At 44.5% G+C, this 22108-nt stretch overlaps 1 protein-coding gene across 1 annotated transcript in view; it reads left to right on the top strand.

The window, feature by feature from the left end:
- Positions 1–12852: 12852 nt before the first annotated feature.
- The window catches only part of LOC122940820 (ovostatin-like), a 105338-nt gene continuing 96082 nt past the window's right edge, over positions 12853–22108 (top strand). The window contains 2 exon segments of the mRNA XM_044297605.1: positions 12853–12973; positions 20181–20364. Of these exon segments, the coding sequence (XP_044153540.1) occupies positions 12906–12973; positions 20181–20364 (252 nt within the window). The 5' untranslated portion in view covers positions 12853–12905.

The raw sequence follows: 22108 nt of genomic DNA, 5'->3' as shown, positions 1-22108 counted from the left end.
TAAGGGAATGGGCAGTGAACTGGGAGAAGTAGCAGCAGAAGAAGGGGATTGGTAGAAGTCATACTTCTCCAAAAAGGCTGTACCATCCCTGCACACGTATGTTGAGCAGAAGGTGGGCCAATCCTTGAGCCTGTCAGTGTCTGCTAAAGTTAACGGCAGCTCCAACGTGTGGAGCTGTAACTATGGTCAAGGACGATATACGGTATGCCCAGCCACACCAGCAACATGGCCAGAGGACGGCAATGCCGCCTTCACGTTCTCAAGCTGTGAGTCCTGCGCCAATGTCCTCCTCTGCCTTCTCATCCTCCACCTTGTCCTCAGCCTCCCCTGCAGGCACAATTCGGAGTGCTCCTTCAGCATAACACCTATGCAGAGCATGGTGGTGTCATGCTGTTCTGCATCTGGCCTGGGTGAACGGAGTCACACTGGGGAGGAACTGTTCTGCATACTTCAAGATTAAATCGATTTCTGGCTATCTCCTCGCCAACATCAGAAAATTGGTCACTGACAATGGGAAGAACATTGTATCAGCACTTAGTCAAGGAGGGCTGACCTATGTGCCCTGCATGGCGCATGTCTTTAATCTGGTTGTAAAAGGGTTCCTGAAGTCTTTCACCAAACTGCAAGACATCCTGAAAAGGGCCAGGAAACTGGGCATGCACTTCAGTCATTTACACTGTAAAACAAGCCCTCCTTTAGCTGCAAAGGCAGAAATAGCGTTCGCCAACATCACCTGATATGTGATGTTTCCACCATTGGAACTTCACCCTCCACTTGTTGGACTGACTATATGAGCAGAGGAAGGCCATGAATGATTTCTTGATGATGCAGGCAGACAGGGGCACTCCATTGTGTAACTTCAACGTTAGCCAGTGGCAGCTCATGCGTGACATCTGCTGTTTGCACAGGCCCTTTGAGGAGGCCACTTTATTTGTCGGTTGCCAGGACAAAGGGATGAACAACATCATTCTACTCCTTCATGTCCTGGAGCAGATGCTGCTAAATCTGGCTGGCAGAGGAGTAGGAGGAGGACATTCACGCGCAAGCAATGTATACAGAAATTGGTGGTTTATCTGCACACATGACAGTAGAGGAGCAGAAGGCGATGAAGAAGCAGATGACCCCGACAGACCGTGGCAGTATGCAGTGGAGATGGAAGCAGGGAGTCCTTCCGAGTCCCTTTGCGCAAATGGCCAGTTGCATGCTTGCGTAGTGACAGCCATATTATCATTATCATTTGGCAGAAGGATGACTATTGGCTCTCCACCATGTTAGATCCTCGCTATGGGTCCAAAATGAGGGCATTTTTCCACCTGCTGGGAGGGAGTATAAATTCAACTACTATTGAGACATCCTATGTAGTCAATTGGCTGCTGCCTATGTGGGTCATTGCCCATCCTCATTAAGGTCTGACCGGGGGAGGGGGCCCTCTGCACTCACACTCCACTGCTATGACTGCTTGAGGGAGGTGGGTGGCAGGAGCATCACCAGATCCAACAGCAGCAACTTAAGTCTGGAGTTTCTAATGAGCACTTTTCTTCACTCGCCTACTGAAGAAACCACCCAGCACCAGCAGGACATGGAGCATAAACCTGAACCAGTAGGTGGTGGCATACTTGGACTGCACTCTGCTACCCCAGATCCAAGATCCCCTGGACTACTGAGCAGAAAAACTTGATTTGTGGCAGCAACTGGCCGAGTTTATCCTGGACAAGCTTTCCTGCCTGGCCAGTAGTGTGGGATCAGAGCGGGTTTTTAGTGCGGCGGGGGACATAGTTACCCCAAAGAGAACTTGCCTTTCAGCACAAAATGTTGAAAGACTAACCTTTGTAAAAATGAATCAGGTGTGGATCAGCAAGAATTTCCACACGCCAGTGCCTGATGCATCAGCCTAGATCATTCTGGGTGTCAAACCAAAGCTTTGTGAAAAAAGACCAGTTTCTCCTGGCTCCCTGCTTCAGCTACTATTCTGATTCTGCCACACACCTGCTGCCTCCTTCTCCTACTGCCACCCACCATCTTGTGCTGTTACTGCCACTACTGTTGCCCCCCCCACCTCCCCACTCTGCGACTGGGCCACTGTGTTGACTCCTCATGCTGTTGCCACCCTCCACACACTGTGACGGGGCAACTAGTGTCCCTGTTTGGCCTTGTTGACATCACCATTTATTTTATCCTTCTTCTGATCTGTCCTTTGAGAATGAGAAATACCCTGGATCCTGTCTTTGGAGCATCCATAAGGCCTCTATCATATGGTCCCTATTTTGCATCAGCATTTGCACATGATTTGGAAGCCAAAAGCAGGAGTGGGTACAAAACACAAAAGACAGGCAAATATTCCAATCACGTGTCATCTCTGTTTTGGATCTTCTCCTGTTTTTTTTTTGGCCTTAGCAATACTGATTTATTACTGACCAAATGTTGACCGTGTGAGGGCGGATGCTCAAAATACAGGATTCAAATGTTTCTTGTGACGGATCAGAAGAAGGGCAAAATATACAGTGACGTCAACACAAACTTACTGCTGACACCCTCTCCACACCTGTCATGGGGCCACTACTTGTATCAATGTGTAACATAACAGGTTCTGTAGAAATCTATGTGGAATCAGTTGACGACTCTATATAGTAGAATCTTGGGCCACTGCACGGTTCTTTATACCTGACGCTAACATTTTTCTCTAAGGCTTAGTTCACACTTGAGTAATTCGGTCAGTTTGGGCCCCGTAACTGATCAAATAAGTGAAGTGTGAACTTATTCTAAGAGTGAAGCCTGTCATCTACCTGTCATACTCATGCACAGTAACTATGAGTGGGCATGCTCGGCCAAACTGCTGTTCGGTCGAGTACCGCCATGTGCTCGAGCGCCATGCTCGAGTCTCCTCCCGCACGTTTCTTGGCTGCTTTGCAGCCAATAAACGTGCAGGTAAGTACTGGCATCACTGTAATGCCATAGCCTTGTTGGTTACTGGCATTACAGTGATTGGCTGGCCGGAACATGTGATCGGGTGCAGGGCCGGCTCCAGGTTCATGTAGGCCCTTGGGCATTTTATTTACATTTACATGTCCCCCTGTGGCTCCCACACGGTATGATGACCCCCAGTGGCCCTTCACACAGTATAATGACCCCCAATGACCCCCCAGTGGCCCCACACACAGTATAATGACCCCACAGCGGCCTTCCATTCAGAATAATGACCCCCAGTAGCCCCCACACTGGGGAAAAACTGTATGGAGGGGGAACTAGGGGCCATTATACTGTATGGTGGTCACTGGGGGTCATTATATTGAATGGGGGCTCTGGGGGTCATTATACTGAATGGAGAGTCATCGGGGATCATTATACTAAATGGGGGACAATGGGGGTCATTATACAATGTAAAGGGCCCTCACAGTATAATGATCCCCCCCCCGCCTGTCCCACAGAGTAGAGAGAGTCACAGTGAAGACTCACTGACAACCTGTGTTCACACTTCTGCTCCAGCCCTTCACAGTGCAGACTCACTGACAACCTGTGTTCACAGTTCTGCTCCAGCCCTGCCGGTCTCTCTCCTCAGGCAGCATGTCCTGTGTAGAAGGGGCGTGTCTGAGTCTCTGCAGCAGCCGGCCTCATGTGACTCAGAGGGCCCACCAAAGGTATACTGCGTAAGTGAAATGACAGCAATGAGAGTTTCCATCGGTATTGATGGAAGTGCTCATAGCAGCTTAGTGGGCCCACCCCAGGAGCTTTGGGCCCCGCACTTGCCCGGGTTTGCCGGGTTATGACGCCGGTCCTGATTGGGTGCTATATAGCACCCGATGGCGCATGTTCGGCTATTATTAGTCATGGAGAGCTGCTCTTAGGAAGGGACAGATAGTGTAGGGAGTGTGATCGAATCTATTTAGTTGAAAAACATTTCAAAGACCCAAAAGTCCTTTTAAGGACTATTGTGTGTGGTGGCAGAAATATAATATACCCGTCATTTTTTTTTTCCATACTTTTCCATACTTTTTCTATAGAGGGTGTCTGCAGTGACTTGTGACATCTGTGTAATACCTTGTGTGTGTCAGGACCAGAGACAGAAAAAATATAAGTGAAAACTAGTATAATTTTTCCATACTTTTCCATACTTTTTCTATAGATGGTGTCTGCAGTGACTTGTGACATCTGTGCAATACCTTACGTGTTTCAGGGCCAGAGATAGAAAAAATATAAGTGAAATCTATTTTCCATACTTTTACGTACTTTTTCCATATACTGTGCTCGCTGTGAACTGTGATATCCTAGCCACATCTTGTGTGTCAAGCATGCATATAACATTTAATATGAAGAAGGCGAGCATTAAGGGACAGGGAAGTGGCCGTGATGCTGATGGTTCACGCAGAGGCCGTGGCCCTGGGCGCGTTGAAACTATGCCTGCTGCCAGAGCACAAGAAAAACAATCATCCATGATACCTAGCTTCATTTCCCAGTTTGCAGGGCGGCGCAGGACACCACTCTCGAAGTCAGACCAGTGCGACCAGGTGGTCGGTTGGATTGCAGCAGATAATGCTGCTTCCAGTCGGGTAAGCACCACCCTGTCTTCCACCAAGTCCAGTCTCAGAGTCTGTTCAACAGAATCCTTACCCTGATCCTCCTTCCTCCTACCATGGAGAGTCTGGCCAAACAAGTGATCCCACACTCGGAAATTCCTAGGAGCTCTTTTCATTGCCATTACTTGATTTTGCCCTCTCTCCAAGCACGCTTGAAGAGGACATGAGATCTTGTGCCCTGATTCCCAACCTCTTGAGCATTTACAGTCAGAACATGATGATGGAGTATTTAATGAGGTGGAGGATGATGAGATACATTTGCCAATGAGTCAACGCAATTACTGTCTCAAGAGGTTGATGAAGAGGATGAGACACAGTTGTTAATCACTGAGTTAGGTCAACAAATCAAGAGGATGATCAGAGTAAGGAAGTGGAAGTGGTTGACGATGAGGTCACTGACCCAACCTGGGAAGGTGGAAAGCCGAGTGAATACTGCAGTACAAAGGGGAAGGGATCCGCAGCACCGCAACAGGCTGGATGAGGCAATGGGGTGGCCACATCACACAGGCCCGCAACTGTTCCACGGAGCACCCCCTTGCGGAAATATTCCTTGCCAAGGGATAGGTGTTCCGCAGTATGGCGCTTTTTTTAGGAAAATGCGGACGACAAAAGAATAGTAGTTTGCAGCCTGTGCCACACCAAAATGAGCCGGGGCGTGAACACTAGCAACCTCACCACCACCAGCATGTTCCGCCACATGGCATCCAGGCACCTTATCAAGTGGGACAAACGCCTGGGTCCACAATCTGTATCTGCGGGTCAGACCACTGCCTCCTCTTCCACTATGGTACGTGCTGGCCAAACGCCTATCGAAGGTGCAGGCGAGGATGCCTCCCGCCCTGCACCTGGACCTTCGCAAGCACCATCAGCGACCACATCAGTGACCTCAACGTTTCACTCGTTCTTCCAACGAGCTTTCCCAATTCACTCAGAATTGAGAAAGCTCGTTGGAAGAACGAGTGAAACGCTTTCAAGAAATCTACAGTAAGTCCAGTTGCCTTGATTTATTCTTTACAGATTGCCCTCCAATAGATCCTCGTTAACAGAAAGTGTACTCACTCCAATAACGGGGCCTCTTGTTATTTATCGCCACTACCTCCCCGAGTCGGGACTGGGTAATTGTCACGCGCCTGCTGCCTTCCTTGGACGCTTGTGCTTTAATAACTTGACCCACCCTCTCTGGGTGGTTCACAATTAGGGAAAAAAAGGGGCAAGGCAACAACAGCCAATCAGATTTCAGCCATTGACTTCCCTTGGAGCTGGTAGCTGTTTCTCAGGCTCCCTCTCCGGCATCGAACCCTGATTCCCCGTTACCCGTGATCACCATGGTAGGCGCAGAAAAGAACATCTAAAGGATGGATCGTAAGCCGTCACGGGGACATGCAATTGCCCAGAGGTTATCTAGAGTTACCAATGCGGCAGCAGGCCCTCGCCCCTAATGTTTTAGATGGTCAGATCAGCAGGCCCTTGCTCTAAATGTGTTTGAGGGTCACCAGCAGGCCAACAATCATAATTTTTCAAGGGTGTGTATTATGCCCTATTTTATGTGTAACAATGGGTTTTCTGGCGTGCTGGTTCCTTGTAATTTTTGGCAGCCCTTACACTTAGTGCATAGACTTTGAGTGTAGGAGTCCCACTACCTGAACTATTGTACCACAATGTGAATGAGGCCCTCCATTATGTGATATACAGGTTGTATCGGAGTACCTCTTCCTTGCAATTTTTGGCAGCACGTGCACTTTATATACAAGTAAATAAACAGGAAAGAATGTTTCTTAACAATTTTTCCTCAAATTTTTTTTTGGGGGGGTTTTGTGTGTATTATTGTCAGTCTGTAAAAGTGGCATACTACTCGGACAACATGGTTCCCAGCAGCGACCTGGGAGTCCAAGATGCATAGAGACATCCTCCCCATGCTGTTCCTGAAACATTTTGGTGGTGTTTCCATAAATTTCTGACCTTTTCCTATGAACCAGGCACCCTCCCCTCTTCAGAGCAGGGGGCGCCTGGTATAATGCTCGGGTTCTCCCCTTGACTTTCCTTATACTCGGGTGCTCGGTAGAGCATCCGAGCATCCCGATGTGTTCGGCCAGAGCACCCAAGCACCCGTGCTCGATCAACACTAACAGTAACAGTTTCACTACCACAGCGGACTAGCTCTGCATGTTTCTGCAATGCACAGTGTTGTACACCCATATACAGGCTCTCTACAGCCATGGTTTGTGACAAATTTATTCGAATCAAAATAATTTTTTGAGGGAAATTCGGTGAAGCATCCGAATCAAATTTTTGAAAAATCTGCTCATCTCTAGTCATCACCGAAGTGTCGTGAGACTTCGGTGAATAACTTTGGCATTTCATTATTAAACTGGAAAATCATTTTAAAACGGCATCCGAAGTCGACTTCATTACCGACAAAGTTTTGAGCGAAGTGATTTCTATCTATAATCTGAAGTCGCTCATCCCTAGTCTCAAGAATTACATGGACAGAAGGTCAGCCTTCGATGGACCTAACAGAGTAGAATTTTTTTGTTATTACAGATGCAACACTGAATGCTATAGTGCAGCTGTGTGGTTGTCGCCTGAGGCTTACCTTATATAGTGAACAGATTAACCTGGGTTACTAGAGTTTAAGTGGCAGGTTGGAGAATCAATGAAGAGACCTTCTGAAATTTCACCCAAAATCTGACTGCAATAGGGCTTTTGAAAAGAGGAAGCCAAAACCAGTAGTGAATTAAAAAAATAAGATGTATCCACTTATGATTTTGGGTTTGAAACCTGTATTAGGAAATCTGAATGTGTGGCTGTACCCCAAATCTTCATGGTTAGGTTGGTCCACCATTACACAGAAAGATCCTTTAGCTGGCCCAGGCTCTGGCTTAATATTAATCTCTCTCACCTTGTTATAGCTTATAGAGCTGCAGACATGCATGGCTAGATCGCCGCTAGCATGTCCGCAATATACCTGTCCCATAAAGCTGTGTCCTTTTATTGTGTTTAAAAAAAGATTTTATAGATATGCAAATGACCCTGGTAAGGAGCCCAAGGGGCTGTACTAACCTTCTTTGAGCCCAGCCACGCCCAGCACCGCCTGCGTCCTCCGAATCTCCTCCTTGCTCACAGTTAGATTGCCGTTATCTCGCGATGCGCGAGCTCGCACATGCTCAGTGCTGATATAGTGTTCCTTCCCTGTGCATGCATCAGCCGCAGGGAAGGAACTGCGCATGTGCAAGCTCGCGCATCGCGAGATTACAGCAATCTAACTGTGAGCAAGGAGGAGTTTTGGAGGATGCAGGCGGTGCTGGGCTCCTTCACAGGAGGCGTGGCTGGGCTCCAAGAAGGTTAGTACAGCCTCTTGGGCTCCTTACCAGGTTCATTTACATCTATAAAATTATTTTTTAAACACAATAAAAGACTGCTGGTACTAAAATGGGGATGGGGCAAAGAGGGAAAGGAGGGAGGACCCCACCGTCCCCTCCAACTTAACCCAAAAAAGACTCCTAAAACTTAGTTTTATCAACCAATCCTTTACTGGGTGATGATCGGCCACAGCTAATTTTTTCTTTAACAAAACGGTATAAAAAAACACCACCTCCTCCACGAACCATTCCTCCGATGCGGTATACCACCCTGGCTCCCCAGGGTGTATGTACGCCAATAACTCTTCACCACAAACTTTCCTTTTCAAATGTCGCCAGCTGTGACTTCCACTTTCCACCTCTCACCGAACCTCAAAAGAGAGACATAATGAACCGAACTGGTCTTGAAACCACATATGACCATTATTATTTTTTTTATATATTATTTGATAAACGTATAAAAATAAATCTGATATAAAAATAAACCTAAACCCTAAGGGCGGGAGGGCGGGCAACTCGGCTTACCCTGTCAAGAGGAAGTCCTTACACTGACCTCTCCTATATATATCCACCCATACTCCTCCTCCCACCGGCTCTCCCCTTCCTTCCTTACTCCACTTACCACTTCTTTAACCCCTTACTATTCTCCTTCCTAACCACTAACCAGGGCCTATTCTTTACCCCTAACCAGGGAAACATAAGGGGGGGAGGGGGAAGGGGGACCAACAGTCCCTCATCACCCTCCTTACCCTGTCGGGTGCTCTCCAGGACACAGCTTTATGGGACAGGTATATTACGGCGATCTAGCCGTGCATGTTCGCAGCTCTATAAGCTAAAACGAGGTGACAGAATTCCTTTAAGATCCCAAAAACAGGATCCACAAGATCAAGGTATGGAAAATCTCGATAGTAAATCCAAAACAACAAGAATCATGATATCAATGAATGGGAAATTTTGATAGTAGGGCCCAAAAACAGAATCAATGAGGGCAAGATATGGAAAATCTTCATAGAAACACCCAACCAACAGAATTCATGAGGTCAAGGAATGGAAAATCTTGGTAGTAAGGCCCAAACAAACTGATCCATGAGGTCAAGGTATAGAAAATCTTGATAGTAAGACCCAAACAACAGGATCAATGAGGTTAAGGTATGGCAATTTTTTATAGCAAGACTCAAAGTACTGGATCCGTGATATCAAGGTATGGAAAATCATGATAGTAGGGCTCAAACAAGAGGATCAATGAGGTCAATGTATGGAAAACCTTCATAGTAAGACCCAAACAAGGTATGGAAAATCTTTATAGTAAAACCAACCAACACTATCTATGAGCTCTAGGTATGGAACATATCTAATATATAAAGCTGTGTATGTGTGTGTGTGTGTAAAAGGAATCTGTACCGTCGCATTTACAATCACGAAATTTGGCACACAGGTACATCAGGTGTCCGGGAAGGTTTTAGACCAGGTCTCAGCTCTCTAAGATGTACCTACCATTCCTGAGATATTCCCCAAAAATGCATTAGCCAATAGAAGCTCGCAGGTCCTCCAGTCTCCACATATACATACACAGTTTTACTCCAGGTTTCCATAACAACCCAGCCATTTATCTTCACTGCTGTAGGAGAGCGTTAAAGGAAATCTGTCACCAGGATAATTGCTATTAAAGTAAAGCTATGGCCTAATAGCACTTAGTACCTTATTTCAAGATGTGCCTTTGTTCCAGCAATAGATGATTTTATTCTCTGAAAATCCAGTTTATTTGGTATGCAAATGAGCCAGTAAGGAAGTCACTCTTGCAGGAAGGAGCCCAGACACGCCCCCTGCCACAATGTGTCCACCCTCAGACTTAAAACCCTGCCACCATGCCCCGCTAAGCCACGCCCATGATCTGGTTAGGCCACGCCCCCTCCCACTCCTGAGCCGACAGGAATTGAAAAAATTAAGGTAAAAATCAACTTCTGTCAGCTGCAGGGGTGGGAGGGTGACTTTCTCCCTGCAGCTTACACTCACACAGCACAGTGCTGCTGTCTTAGGCTCCATTCAGATGTCTGTAGTGCTTTACGGTTCCGCAATACACCCGGCCGGCACCCCCATAGAAATGCCTATTCTTGTCCGCAATTGCGAACAAGAATAGGACATGCTCTATTTTTTTTCCGGTGCTGCAGACCGGAAGTCCGGGCTGCACTCCGGAAAGGCGGATGTGGACAGCACACTGTGTGCTGCCATTATCTCTTCCGGCCCCATACAGAATGAATGGGTCTACACCCATTCCGCATAATTGCGGAACAGATGCGGACCCATTCTAAGGACGTGTGAATGGACCCTTAGAGTGAGCTGTTCAGAAGGACACGCTCCCGATCCGGTTAGGCCACGCCCCCTCCACTCCTCAGCCGACAGGGATTGAAAAAATGAAGGTAAAAATCAACTTCTGTCAGCTGCAGAGGTGGGAGGGAGGGTGACTTTCTCCCTGTAGCTTACACTCAGACAGCACAGTGCTGCTGTCTTAGAATGAGCTGTTCAAAAGGACACGCTCCGGATCCGGTTAGGCCACGCCCCTTCCCACTCCTGAGCCGACGAGGATTGAAAAAATGAAGGTAAAAATCAACTTCTGTCAGGTGCAAGAATGGGAGAGAGGGTGAATTTCTCCCTGCAGCTCACACTCAGACAGCACAGTGCTGCTGTCTTAGAGTGAGCTGTTCAAAAGGACACGCCCCCGATTCGATTAGGCCACAACCCTCCCACACCTCAGCCGACAGATTTTAAAAAAAGAAGTTAAAAATCAACTTCTAGGTCTTGCTAAGCCACTCCTATAACTGGTTAGGACATGCCCCCTCCCACTCCTGAGCCGACAAGGATTTCTGCTGTCTTAGAGTGAGCTGTTCAAAAGGACATGCCCCTGTTAAGGGGGCGGGCCCCTGTGGAGGTCACTGTCAAGGGGGTGTTATGCTGTGAAAGTCACTGTTAAAGGGGAAGGATGCTGTAAAGGTCAAAGTTAAGCGGGTGGGCTGCTGTGGAGGTCCAATTTTAAGGGATGGGGCACTGTGGGGGGGGGTCAGTGTTAAGGGGTGGGGGCTGTGGAGGTCACTGTTTTGGGGGCGGGGCGCTGTAGATGTCACTGTTATAGTGGATAGTGTTGATATCTTTTAACGACACACACACAAACATTAAATTAAATAGATTAAATATACCCGAGCGAAGCCAGGTCCTTCAGGTAGTTTATAATACGGGCAAAACAATAGGCTCATCGACAGTCAAGGAATGGAAAATGTTTATATTAAAGCCCAAATAACAGAATCCATGAGGTTAAGTAATGGAAAACTCTATAAATTTTAGTAGTTAGGCCTCTTTCACACAGGCGTCGCGTGTGAGGGCCGGTTAGGAAGCAGGTGCATCGCGGGAAAATGCGTGATTTTTCCACGCGAGTGCAAAGTGTTTTAATGCGTTTTGCACGCGTGTGACAAAAATCGGCATGTTTGGTACCCATACCCGAACCCAGACTTTTTCACAGAAGTTCGGGTTTGGGATCGGTGTTGTGTAAATTTAATTATTTTCCCTTATAACATGGTTATAATGAAAAATAATAGCATTCTTAATACAGAATGCTAAGTAAATTAGAGATGGAGGGGTTAAAAAAAATGAATAAATTAAACTCACCTTAATCCACTTGTTCGCGCAGCCGGCTTCTCTTCTTTCTTCTTCTTTGATGACCTGTGAGAAAAGGACCTTTGGTGACGTCACTGCGCACTTCACATGGTCCATCACATGATCCATCACCATGGCTGCGCGAACAAGTGGATAAGGTGAGTTTAAATCTATAATTTACTTAGCATTCTGTACTAAGAATGCTATTATTTTCCCTTATATCCATGTTATAAGGGAAAATAATAAAGATCGGGTCCCCATCCCGATCATCTTCTAGCAACCATGCGTGAAAATCGCACCCCATCCACACTTGCTTGCGGATGCTTGAGATTTTCACGCAGCCCCATTCACTTCTATGGGGCCTGCGTAACGTGAAAAACGCACAAAGAGGAGCATGCTGGGATTTTCACGCAACGCACAAGTGATGCGTGAAAATCACCGCTCATGTGCACAGCCCCATAGAAATGAATGGGTCCGGATTCAGTGCGGGTGCAATGTGTTCACATCACGCATTGCCTTATGGTAACCCTCCTATGCATGGTGTGGTAGAAGTCAGGTGGGGTTAGTGTTCCAGATATGGTATAGGGGCCTCCAACAACTTCTGTCAAGACCATCTCCCCTTTATATGATGTGATAAAAATCAGGTTGAGTTTGTGTTCCTGCTGGGCATCCAAGTTACATTTTTTGCCCAGGGCCTTCTATTAACATTAATCAAAGCCTTTGATCTGGTCTGCATGTGCAATAATAGCAGAGTTTACCTTAACATAAAGAGCCAACATTTTATATAAATGGAGAATGGACCATCAGAATGATTTCCTCTGAGGGCCCAAACATACTTACCAACATTTTGTTGGTAAATTTGGGGCATTTAAGCCCCAAGGTACCTCAATGTGCATCTGCCCCCCCATCTAATTATGAAATGAATGTTCAGGTGCATTCAGAGGTCCTACTTTCTAGATTATCAGATGTTGAATTATAGGAATTATTTTGTATGTGGACATGAAGCCCCTCACGGAGCTGCAGTGGCAGCTCTGCTGGTTGTCAGCTTTCTGTAGGCCAGATGTACAGACTAGTGGTGGTTTTATTTTTGAGATATTCCAATTCTTGCTCATGAACAGGACCTGATTATTTTTCCGCTGGCATGGCTCCTTCTGTATTGACAAGGTCCTCGTTGTGTCCACAAGTCTCCTCAGCTCATACAATAGCTTGAACAGAATCTACTCCCACAGTACTGTGAGAAACAAGGAAGTCTCCACCCTTTTCCCTGGTACATATAGATCGGTGGAGCAGAATAAGTTGCAACAGGTGAGAGCTTGAGGTATCTGTCAGCATGTACCTCCAGAGGATCGTCCTGAGCCTGGCTCTCCTGTGCTTCATCACTGGAGGGAGATCTGAGCCGTAAGTCAGATAATATTATACTTGTATATGTGTAGAACTACAAATCCCAGCATGTTTTGCAAGCTGCATAGTCACTTTCATAGGTATTGAAGGCTACTTTGTCACTTTATATGGCATGACAGGAAATGTATTGCCTATCTGAGACAGTATCACAGATGATAGGCTTAGATACACATGCCAGACAGCAGGACCCCTGCAGACAGGCCTGGGTATTACACTTCTCAACTCTCTCAAACATAAACTGTCTTTGTTGCCTATAGCCACCAATCACAGAGCAGCTACCAGTTTACCAGAGCAGGTTTTCTTTTAATCATTTTTGATGATCTGATCCTGTCCTCAGTGGCTGGCAAACTAGTACTATCTATCTACCTATCTCATACCTCCCAACCGTCCTGGATCCAGCAGGACAGTCCTGGATTACAGTGGCTGTACCAGTACGGGGGAGCTATGTCCCGCTTTCTGTCAGCTGTCTCTGCTTCCATACGCTGACAGTGGATTATCTATCTGTCTGTCATTCTGTCTATCTGCTATCTGTGCCTATTCCTTCCCTCTCTGTCCATTCCTTCTTTCCATCCCTTGACATTAGGCCATATTTGCTGATCTTCTTGTGTTTACTAAACAGAAGTCTTCTGGTTGCAGTGACGAGAACATGATCTCATTTATTACAGCCTCCCGCTTTTTAGATTGAATAGACTATTATTGTATTACGATTAGATGAGAATTTTTTTGAAGATGTTGTCTTACCTGTTCTGTAGGAAAATGTGAACAGCCAACATTTTTGCATTCACTCGATTTATTAGGAACCTGTGGGATAACAGACTAATATATTGTAAAGCAAGAGCATAGATCCAAAACATTAGGCAATGTACAGGATGTGCAGAAATCCTGTTATTACGCTGAGGACATATTATTACAATGTAGCAGTTAATTACACAAGTTTACAGGCGGATTGCTACATGTATACATAGAAATCAGCCATGCGCGTGAACATTTCTGTGTCATGCTGTCCCAAAGAGAGAACTTGCATTTCCAGTATTTCAGAATTCCCAGAATCTCCAATGACTTGTTCTCGAATATAGAAACTGAGGAGACAAAATAATCCCTATTTCCACATATCATACTACATTTACCAGGTTATGATTACCTTTAGAGATGAGCTAATCGAAGTTGACAAAGGTGTATTCCATCCGAATTTCGGGAAAAATTTCCTCACTCTTTGTGGTAACGAATCAAATTTTTTCCTAAAATGTCTGCTGCACATGTAAGGACATGGAGAAAAGTACTCTGGGATAGAGGGATCACCCACACTGCCAGGCATGCAACCAGCCCTGTGATGTCACAGCCCTATAAATAGCCTCAGCCATCTAGGATTCTGCCATTTTCCAGTGTACTTAGTGCAGGGAGAGACATCAGCAGGCGCTAGGGACAGTGCTAGGAAAGACTTCATTGTGCTGACAACTGTGTAAAAGGAGTGCATGCTTTCACGCTATAGTAGGACCTTGGGCCTCTGCATGATTCTTCATACCTGGCACTAACATGACCTGTAAGGCTGAGTTCACACTTGAGTTATTAGGTCAGTTTTGGCCCCATAATTGACCAAATGAGTGAAGTGTGAAGTGATTCTAAGAGCGACGCCTGTCATCTGCGAGTCATACTGACTCACAGTATTGTTTCACTACCACAGCAGACTCTATGTGTGTTACTGCAGTACACAGTGTTCTACACCACTTTACAGGCTCTCTGCAGCCAGGAAATAGCTGTTTTTAATGCAATTCACCACAAATAAATTCTGATTGAATCAAATATTTTCAGAAAATTCAGCGAATTGACGGAATCGAATTTTTGAGAAATTTGCTTATCTCTAATTATCTTCCACTATTGCACTATGTTGGTCTTGGATTCTTTGGACAAACCAGAGAAAATAATTTTTAAGGTTCCCTCCACGGATGTAGCTACAGTGGGCACAGAGGTAGCAGTCACTCCCCAATTCTTGGTGACTGAGGGACCTAAAGGCCACTCTGCTGCATGAGAGGGAACTAGGACCTTGCTGTCCTTTATCGTAACCCCATATTAGAGAAGTGTCTGAACATGCATGGGTCATTCTCGATTGAAGTTGATAGGAAATATAGAGAAGTTGAGCAAGGGATTCTCTTTAAAGGCTTCAAATAAGAGATCTAAAGGGGTGTCTGTGCCTCTTCTCAGCTGGATAGAAATACAGAATGTCTACCATGGGTATCCTCATTTTCCTTGAGGTTAATAGGACCCATTATGAACTTTTGAAAGGTTACCCTTTCTTTTTTACAATTTTACATTCATTTTCCATATTGCTACAAGCTTACCCTCCTTATTTTAAGTTTGTAGGTCAAAGCAACATTGGAGATTTTCTTCAGTGCACAGTCTTCCATATGTATGCACGACTGGAGCAGGTGTTCCAGGGTGAATACCGTTGTAAAAGGTGTGAGCATGTTGCCCATCTGGAAGCTTGTGTTAGAGATCTGGAAGAGCAAAATGCAACACCGAGGGCGATTGACAATCATGAGAGGAGCATGCTGCTCACTGAGCAAGCAGTTAGTGGGGTAGATATGGAAATTGGAGATCAGTTGGTGGATCATCAGGAACAGGCAAGTACTGTAGCTGGGTTAATGTATTTAGAGGGAGTAGAAAGGGATCCAAGAGGAGGAAGGCCAATCTTGTTTCTGTGCTTCCAAGCAAGATTGGCAAGTTGGGCAATGATGCAAGGGTGTCAGTTTTTAGAAATGGCAGCCCTAGCGTATACTGTGTCCCTAACAGCTGGTAGAACAGCCTAGCTAGTAGTCGGGGGGGGGGGGGGGATGGTAGTGCAGGTAGGCCTAGACAGTTAGTGGTTATAGGGGATTTTATAATCAGGTAGACGTATAGAATAATTTGTGACCAAGACCGCCACAGCCGAATAGTTTGCGGTCTCCCTAGTGCCACAGTTCGGCATGTAGTGGAACGGGTGGATAAATTACTGGAAAGGGCTGGAGATGACCCAGCTGTCGTGGTCCATGTTGGTACCAACGACAAAATAAATAGTAGGCGGAACGTCCTTAAGGATATTTTAAAAAATTAGGCTGTAAACTGAAGGGAAGGACCTCCAAGGTAGTGTTCTCTGAAATACTGCCTGTGCCATGTGCTACACAGGGCTGTCAGCGGGAGTTTAGGGAGTTAAATGCATGGCTTAAGGGTTGGTGTAGAGCAGAAGGGTTTGGGTTCCAAGACCACTGGGCTGACTTTTCACTGGGGTACAAACAGTTTTCCGCAGATAATTTGCACCTCAATGGAAGGGGAGCTGCTGTGTTGGGTGAGAGATTTCTGGCTGGGGTGGCAATGCATTTAAACTAGGGATGAGGGGGGAGGATATCGCTATAAATATGGAGGTAGACATGTTAGAGAGGGGTCAGAATATATTGGTGCGGGGAATGGATGATGGGGGGAGCATTAGAAAAGTGGATAAGGAGATCTGTCAGTCACAAACCAATTCTGAAGGAGGAAAAAATGATCATTAAAAAAATAAAAAAATACATTTCCTAAAAGTAAAATTTGATGACAACTTAAAATGTATGTTCTTAAATGCCAGAAGTCTAGCAAACAAAATGGGACTGGAGAAACATATTGATCCAGTTGGTGTTGCTGAGACAAGGCTGGACTCTTTTCATGGTTGGGCTGTAAATCTTCAAGGTTTTACACTCTTTAGAAACGATAGGGATAAACGCAAAGGTGGTGGTGTATGTTTGCAAGCCAGGAGTGATAGGAAAGTAAGTGTGAAAGAAACAATTGTCGATGAAGGTTGTGAGGGTGTTGAAACCTTGTGAATGGAAATTCAGAGGGAAAAAAATTATGAAAAAATAATTATTGGTGTGATAATTTTATGGGTATTTTTATGGGCCAGTTTGTAGAAGATCCTACTAGAGCCGATGCTCTTCTGGATCTAGTCATTTCTAACAATGCAGAGCTTGTGAGAAATGTCACTGTCCATGAAAGCCTTGGTAATAGTGAACACAATATAATTACAGGTCAAACTCGAAAAATTAGAATATCGTGCAAAGTTCATTTATTTCAGTAATGCAACTTAAAAGGTGAAACTAAAATATTAGATAGACTCATTACATGCAAAGCGAGATATTTTAAGCCTTTATTTGTTATAATTTGGATGATTATGGCTTACAGCTTATGAAACCCCAAAGTCACAATTTCAGGTACCCTTTGTTGAGGGGGTATGAATTTATTAGCTGACTAGATTGTGACACTGAGCCGAGAATATTAAACCTTTTCACAAAATTCTAATTTTAAGTTGCATTACTGAAAGCAATGAACTTTTGCACAATATTCTAATTTTTCGAGTTTCACCTGTATATTCCAACTGTAAAAAACAAACTCAGGTTGGTAGGGCAAAAACACTTAATTTCAAAAAGGCGAATTTCACACAGTTAAGTGCTGCAGTTCAGGACATAGACTGGGAGCAACTATTGTCACATAATGACACTAATGCTAATTGGGAGTTCTTTAAATCTACTTTGGATAGATTGTTAAATACATTCCTAGAGGTAACATGTACAAGCGAATAAAATTAAACCCCACATGGCTTAAAAATAGTGTAATAAGCGCAATACATGACAAAAAGAGGGCCTTTAAGAAACACAAATCGGAGGGGGCAGCTGTAGCCTTTAAAAAGTATAAAGAAATACATTATTTAACTTTCTTCGAATACATAAATGCAAAAAAAACAAGGTCTGAACATGTTGGAGCCCTAAATGATGGTAACGGGGCGTTGGTCACTGGGGATCGAGAGAAGGCAGAGCTCCTAAATGTTTTTTTTTAGCTCTGTATATACAAAAGAAGAGAGGGCATTTCATGAGAGTGGTGCCACTTGCCAAAATACCTCAAATAACATACTTACCTGGCTGACTGTAGATATTTTCCTTAATATGCTAAAAAAAAATAAAAAATTAGCAAGGAGCTCAGTTCAGTTATTGCTTTGCCTCTGTTCATAATATTTACAAATTCTTTAATGACAGGCGCTGTACCAATTTGGTGCCCATTTTCAAAAAGGGTGCTAGGTCTTCACCAGGAAATTATAGACCAGTTAGCTTAACATCCATAGTGGCAAAAATGTTTGAGGGCCTTCTACGGGACTACATACAGGATTATGTAATTGTCAATAATATATTAAGTGATAGCCAACATGATTTTACTAAGAGGAGGTGAGTAGAAGCCTGGACAGAGAGAAGGCTGTCGATATTGTGTTTTTTGGACTTTGCAAAGGCGTTTGATACTGTCCCACATGGACAACTAATGGGTAAATTGAGGTCTATTGAATTGGTTTGAAATTGGTTTCATGATCATATCCAAAGAGTTATGGTCAATGATTCCTACTCTGAATGGTCCCCGGTTATAAGTGGTGTACCCCAATGTTCTGTGCTGGGTACGCTATTATTTAACTTTATCATTAATGACAGAGGATGGGAGTAGTAGTGCTGCTTCTATTTTTGCAGATTACACTAAACTTTGTAATACAATCCAGTCTATGGAAGATGTTAATAAGCTACAAGCTGAATTGGACAAACTTACTGTTTGGGCCTCCACTTGGCAAATGAGGTTCAATATAGGTACAGTAAATGTAAAGTTATGCACTTGGGGGCTAATTATTTGCATGCAGCATATGTCCTAGGGGGAGTAAAACTGTGAGAGTCACTTGTTGAGAAGGATCTGGGTGTATTAGTAGATCACAGACTAAATAACAGCATTCAATGCCAGTCAGCTGCCTCTAAGGCAAACAGAATTTTGTCTTGTATTAAAAGAGGCATGGACTCGTGGGACAGGGATGCAATATTGCCACTATACAAAGCGTTGCTGCGGCCTCAACTGGAATACACGGTTCAGTTCAGGGCACCAGTCCATAAAAAGGATGCCCTGAAGTTAGAAAGAGTACAGAGAAGAGCAAACTAAACTCTAAACTCTACAGAGGAGCGCAAACTAAACAACTAAACTCTTAAAGAGCCTGGAAGATTTTAGTTATGAGCAAAGATTAAATGAACTGAATTTGTTTAGCCTTGAAAAAAGACGTCTAAGGGGGGACATGATTAACCTATACAAATATATAAACGGACCATACAAAAAATATCAAGGGAGGCTATTCTGTGTTAAACTCCCTAAAAAAACAAGGGGCCACTCCCTACGACTGGAGAAAAAAAGATTCAGGCATAAGAGGTGACAAGCATTCTTTACAGTAAGATATGTGAATCTGCTTCAAAAAAGATTTAGATGACTTTTTAATTCAAAATAACATCGAGGCTTATGACAATGTATAGTAATCTTGTTCTACACACGCTTTCCCTTTGGCCCAACCCCTTTTTAAAAGGAAGATGGACATTGATCCAGGGATCGATATAGCAGGATTACAGGTTGGACTTGATGGACTTTTGTCTTTTTCTAACCTTAACAACTATGTAACTCTGTAACTATGCAATAGTTATTAGATCTCCCCTCAGTTGTCTTTTTTCTAAACCGATAATCTTTCTGGGTCCTGTAATCCACCCATTCCAGTTATTACTTTAGTTGCCCTCCTCTGAACCCTCACCAGCTATGTCTTCTCCAGCTCTGCTATGTCATTGAGATTGATAAAAACATACATACCATGGATATATGATCAATAAGAGAAATCAGAGCCATCCTAAGGAAGGATTATTTGATATTATTGGGCCTCCTCTAACCTTCTACTAATGGTTTTAAGCTTCACCACCCAGTGCATCTTACCAATTCCATTGCTGTTCTCCAGTGCTCTCTTATTGCCCGTCCATACATCGGTCACCTTAAATGTGCTTGCCTCTAGCCCTGATCCCTTTCTGATTCTCTGGACTCTGCCCTTTTGCTTTATTTCTATATCCATGCTTTTCCTTTGCTGTGACATTTTCTCGGACAGTCTAATTCTAATCCTTTGGATATTGTTTGTGACTTTTGTTTCTTATGCTTTTGTTAGTATCATTGTTAATGTGACCTTCGACTCTGACCTCTGGCTGAGTATCAGCCTTTTCCATTTCAGCTGGTTCCAGTAGTGTAGTTAAGTAGAGGCTATCATCAGGACTGCAACATTTTCTCTGTATTCTGTATTATATGACTCATGCTCAACAGCTGACATATGCTTCATTCTACACTACATACCACTTCATATGTCTTGTTCTCTCTACAGACAATGTGTCTTCTCAATCCCTTCTCTTCTAAAGAGTGGGGAGATGGCCAGAGGATGCTTGGAGGTCAAGCGCCATACAGAACCTGTTCATGTTGATATCACACTTGAGGTCAGAGATGTGAATTACACAATCTTCAATGGACAAGTACCAGTTGGGACCAACTTCAATTGTCCAGAATTCCAGGTTTGTCATATTATTAATAAAAGTGATAGAAGGTGTTTTTTCTCTCGAAGAGAGTTTCATGGAAAATCATATAATAAGATTTTTAAGAAATCGTTAAGAAGGAATTATCTGATCTGGATATTCAATAGATATGTGATAAAGCCAATGAGATTCCCCATTGAAATTAATGAGAAATCACCTTTCCACTGGATAATTGTTGGGAATAATTGAGAATAATGGGTTCTTGTTGACAGCATTTGGTATTTTTCCATTGCATTATACATTGCTTGTATCCATGAGTTAAAACCACTCTGAAATCCAGCAGAGGTGGCCATGCTTGCACACTATAGGAAAAAGAGCTGGCTTATGTGTGCTCCCATGGTCCTGGCCTCTCTGGCCAGCACTTTTTCCTATAGTATGCAATCATGGCCAACAGTGTTGAGCGAATCGAAGTTAACAAAGTAGACTTCGATCCGAATTTCGGGAAGATTTCCCAAAGCCAAATTTCCAAATTTTTCCTGAAATGGCATTAAAAAAACAAACATACTCACCTTATCCATTTGCTCGTGGAGAGGCTGTAGTTGCCATCTTGATTGAAGAAACAGCCCAAAATCTCACACGCAGTGATGTGGTGACTGCGATTTGTTACTTCGTAACAAATCAAATTTCTTGTTGAAGTTCAGCGAAGTAGCCGAATCAAATTTTTTAAAACCACGCTCATCTCTAATGACCACCATGGCAATGTACCATAATCACACCTGTCCCTGAACGCCCATACCCATGCAGTCATCTGTACAGGTCTGTTACTTCCTGTAGAGAAGGAACCTGCTGATTCCGGAGGAAAATAAGCAGATGCAAGAGTTCAGGGCCAAGTGTGGTTAAGTTATCACTGCCTGGCCCTGTGACTAAAAGCTGAGGGGAAAATGGCCAACCACCAAAGGCAGAGGTGCTTTAGGTGATGCCCTCAATACAGTAAGCAAGCCATTTTCATAAAATAAAAGCAAAAATTCCTCTGTAATGGGCCCACCGATCAAGATTGGGGAATGTGCATTTGAATCATTAGGCAAGTGTACATCATGTGGATGGGGATTGTGTGGGGATTTGCTCTGGTAGACAGGCTTGTGGATGCAGTACAGAGGCAATGACAACGTCTTTAACTTAAACAGTGCAGTGTTTTATTCATACATACGTAAAGTGACAACAAAAATGACAGTTTCAGGGAAAAACTGTCACCTTGAGTCTGGTGTTTGTTCACACCAGGCTGCAGCACATAAGTCCTTGGGTGAAGCAGAAGTCCACGTGCTTTTTCCCCAAACAATATAGCAGGCCCTAGTCCTGGCCCAAATTCTCAAGCTCCAACACCCAGACTGACAAAGCTCCACTATCAGCGATCCGCTCGAATGGAACCTCAATAATCGGGAGAGGGACCAGAGGACTAAGTAAATGTGGCTGGGGGCTGGTTACCTGGCAGGTTGGGCAAGACTTGCAATACTCTTCCACCTCTCTGAACACACTGGGCCAGTAGAACCGCTGTAGAATCTGGTCCTGCCTTTTCTGCTGGCCCAGGTGTCCCCCAAGAACATGTTGGTGGGGTAACTCCAACACGAGCTTGCGATACGCCTTGGGCACTCCAGCTGTTCAATATGCTTACCCCATAGTTTATTTACGCGGTACAGCATCTCCTTGTAATGACCGGCAACACGCACAGGGAGGAAAACAGGGAAAGCCCTGCCCAAGGGAGAGGGAAAGGTGGTGACCCCTAACT

Source organism: Bufo gargarizans, chromosome 6 (assembly GCF_014858855.1).
Source record: "Bufo gargarizans isolate SCDJY-AF-19 chromosome 6, ASM1485885v1, whole genome shotgun sequence".
Lineage (NCBI taxonomy): Eukaryota > Metazoa > Chordata > Amphibia > Anura > Bufonidae > Bufo > Bufo gargarizans.
Note: the sequence above shows the minus strand (reverse complement) of the source record. Positions and strands in the feature narration are given on the sequence as shown.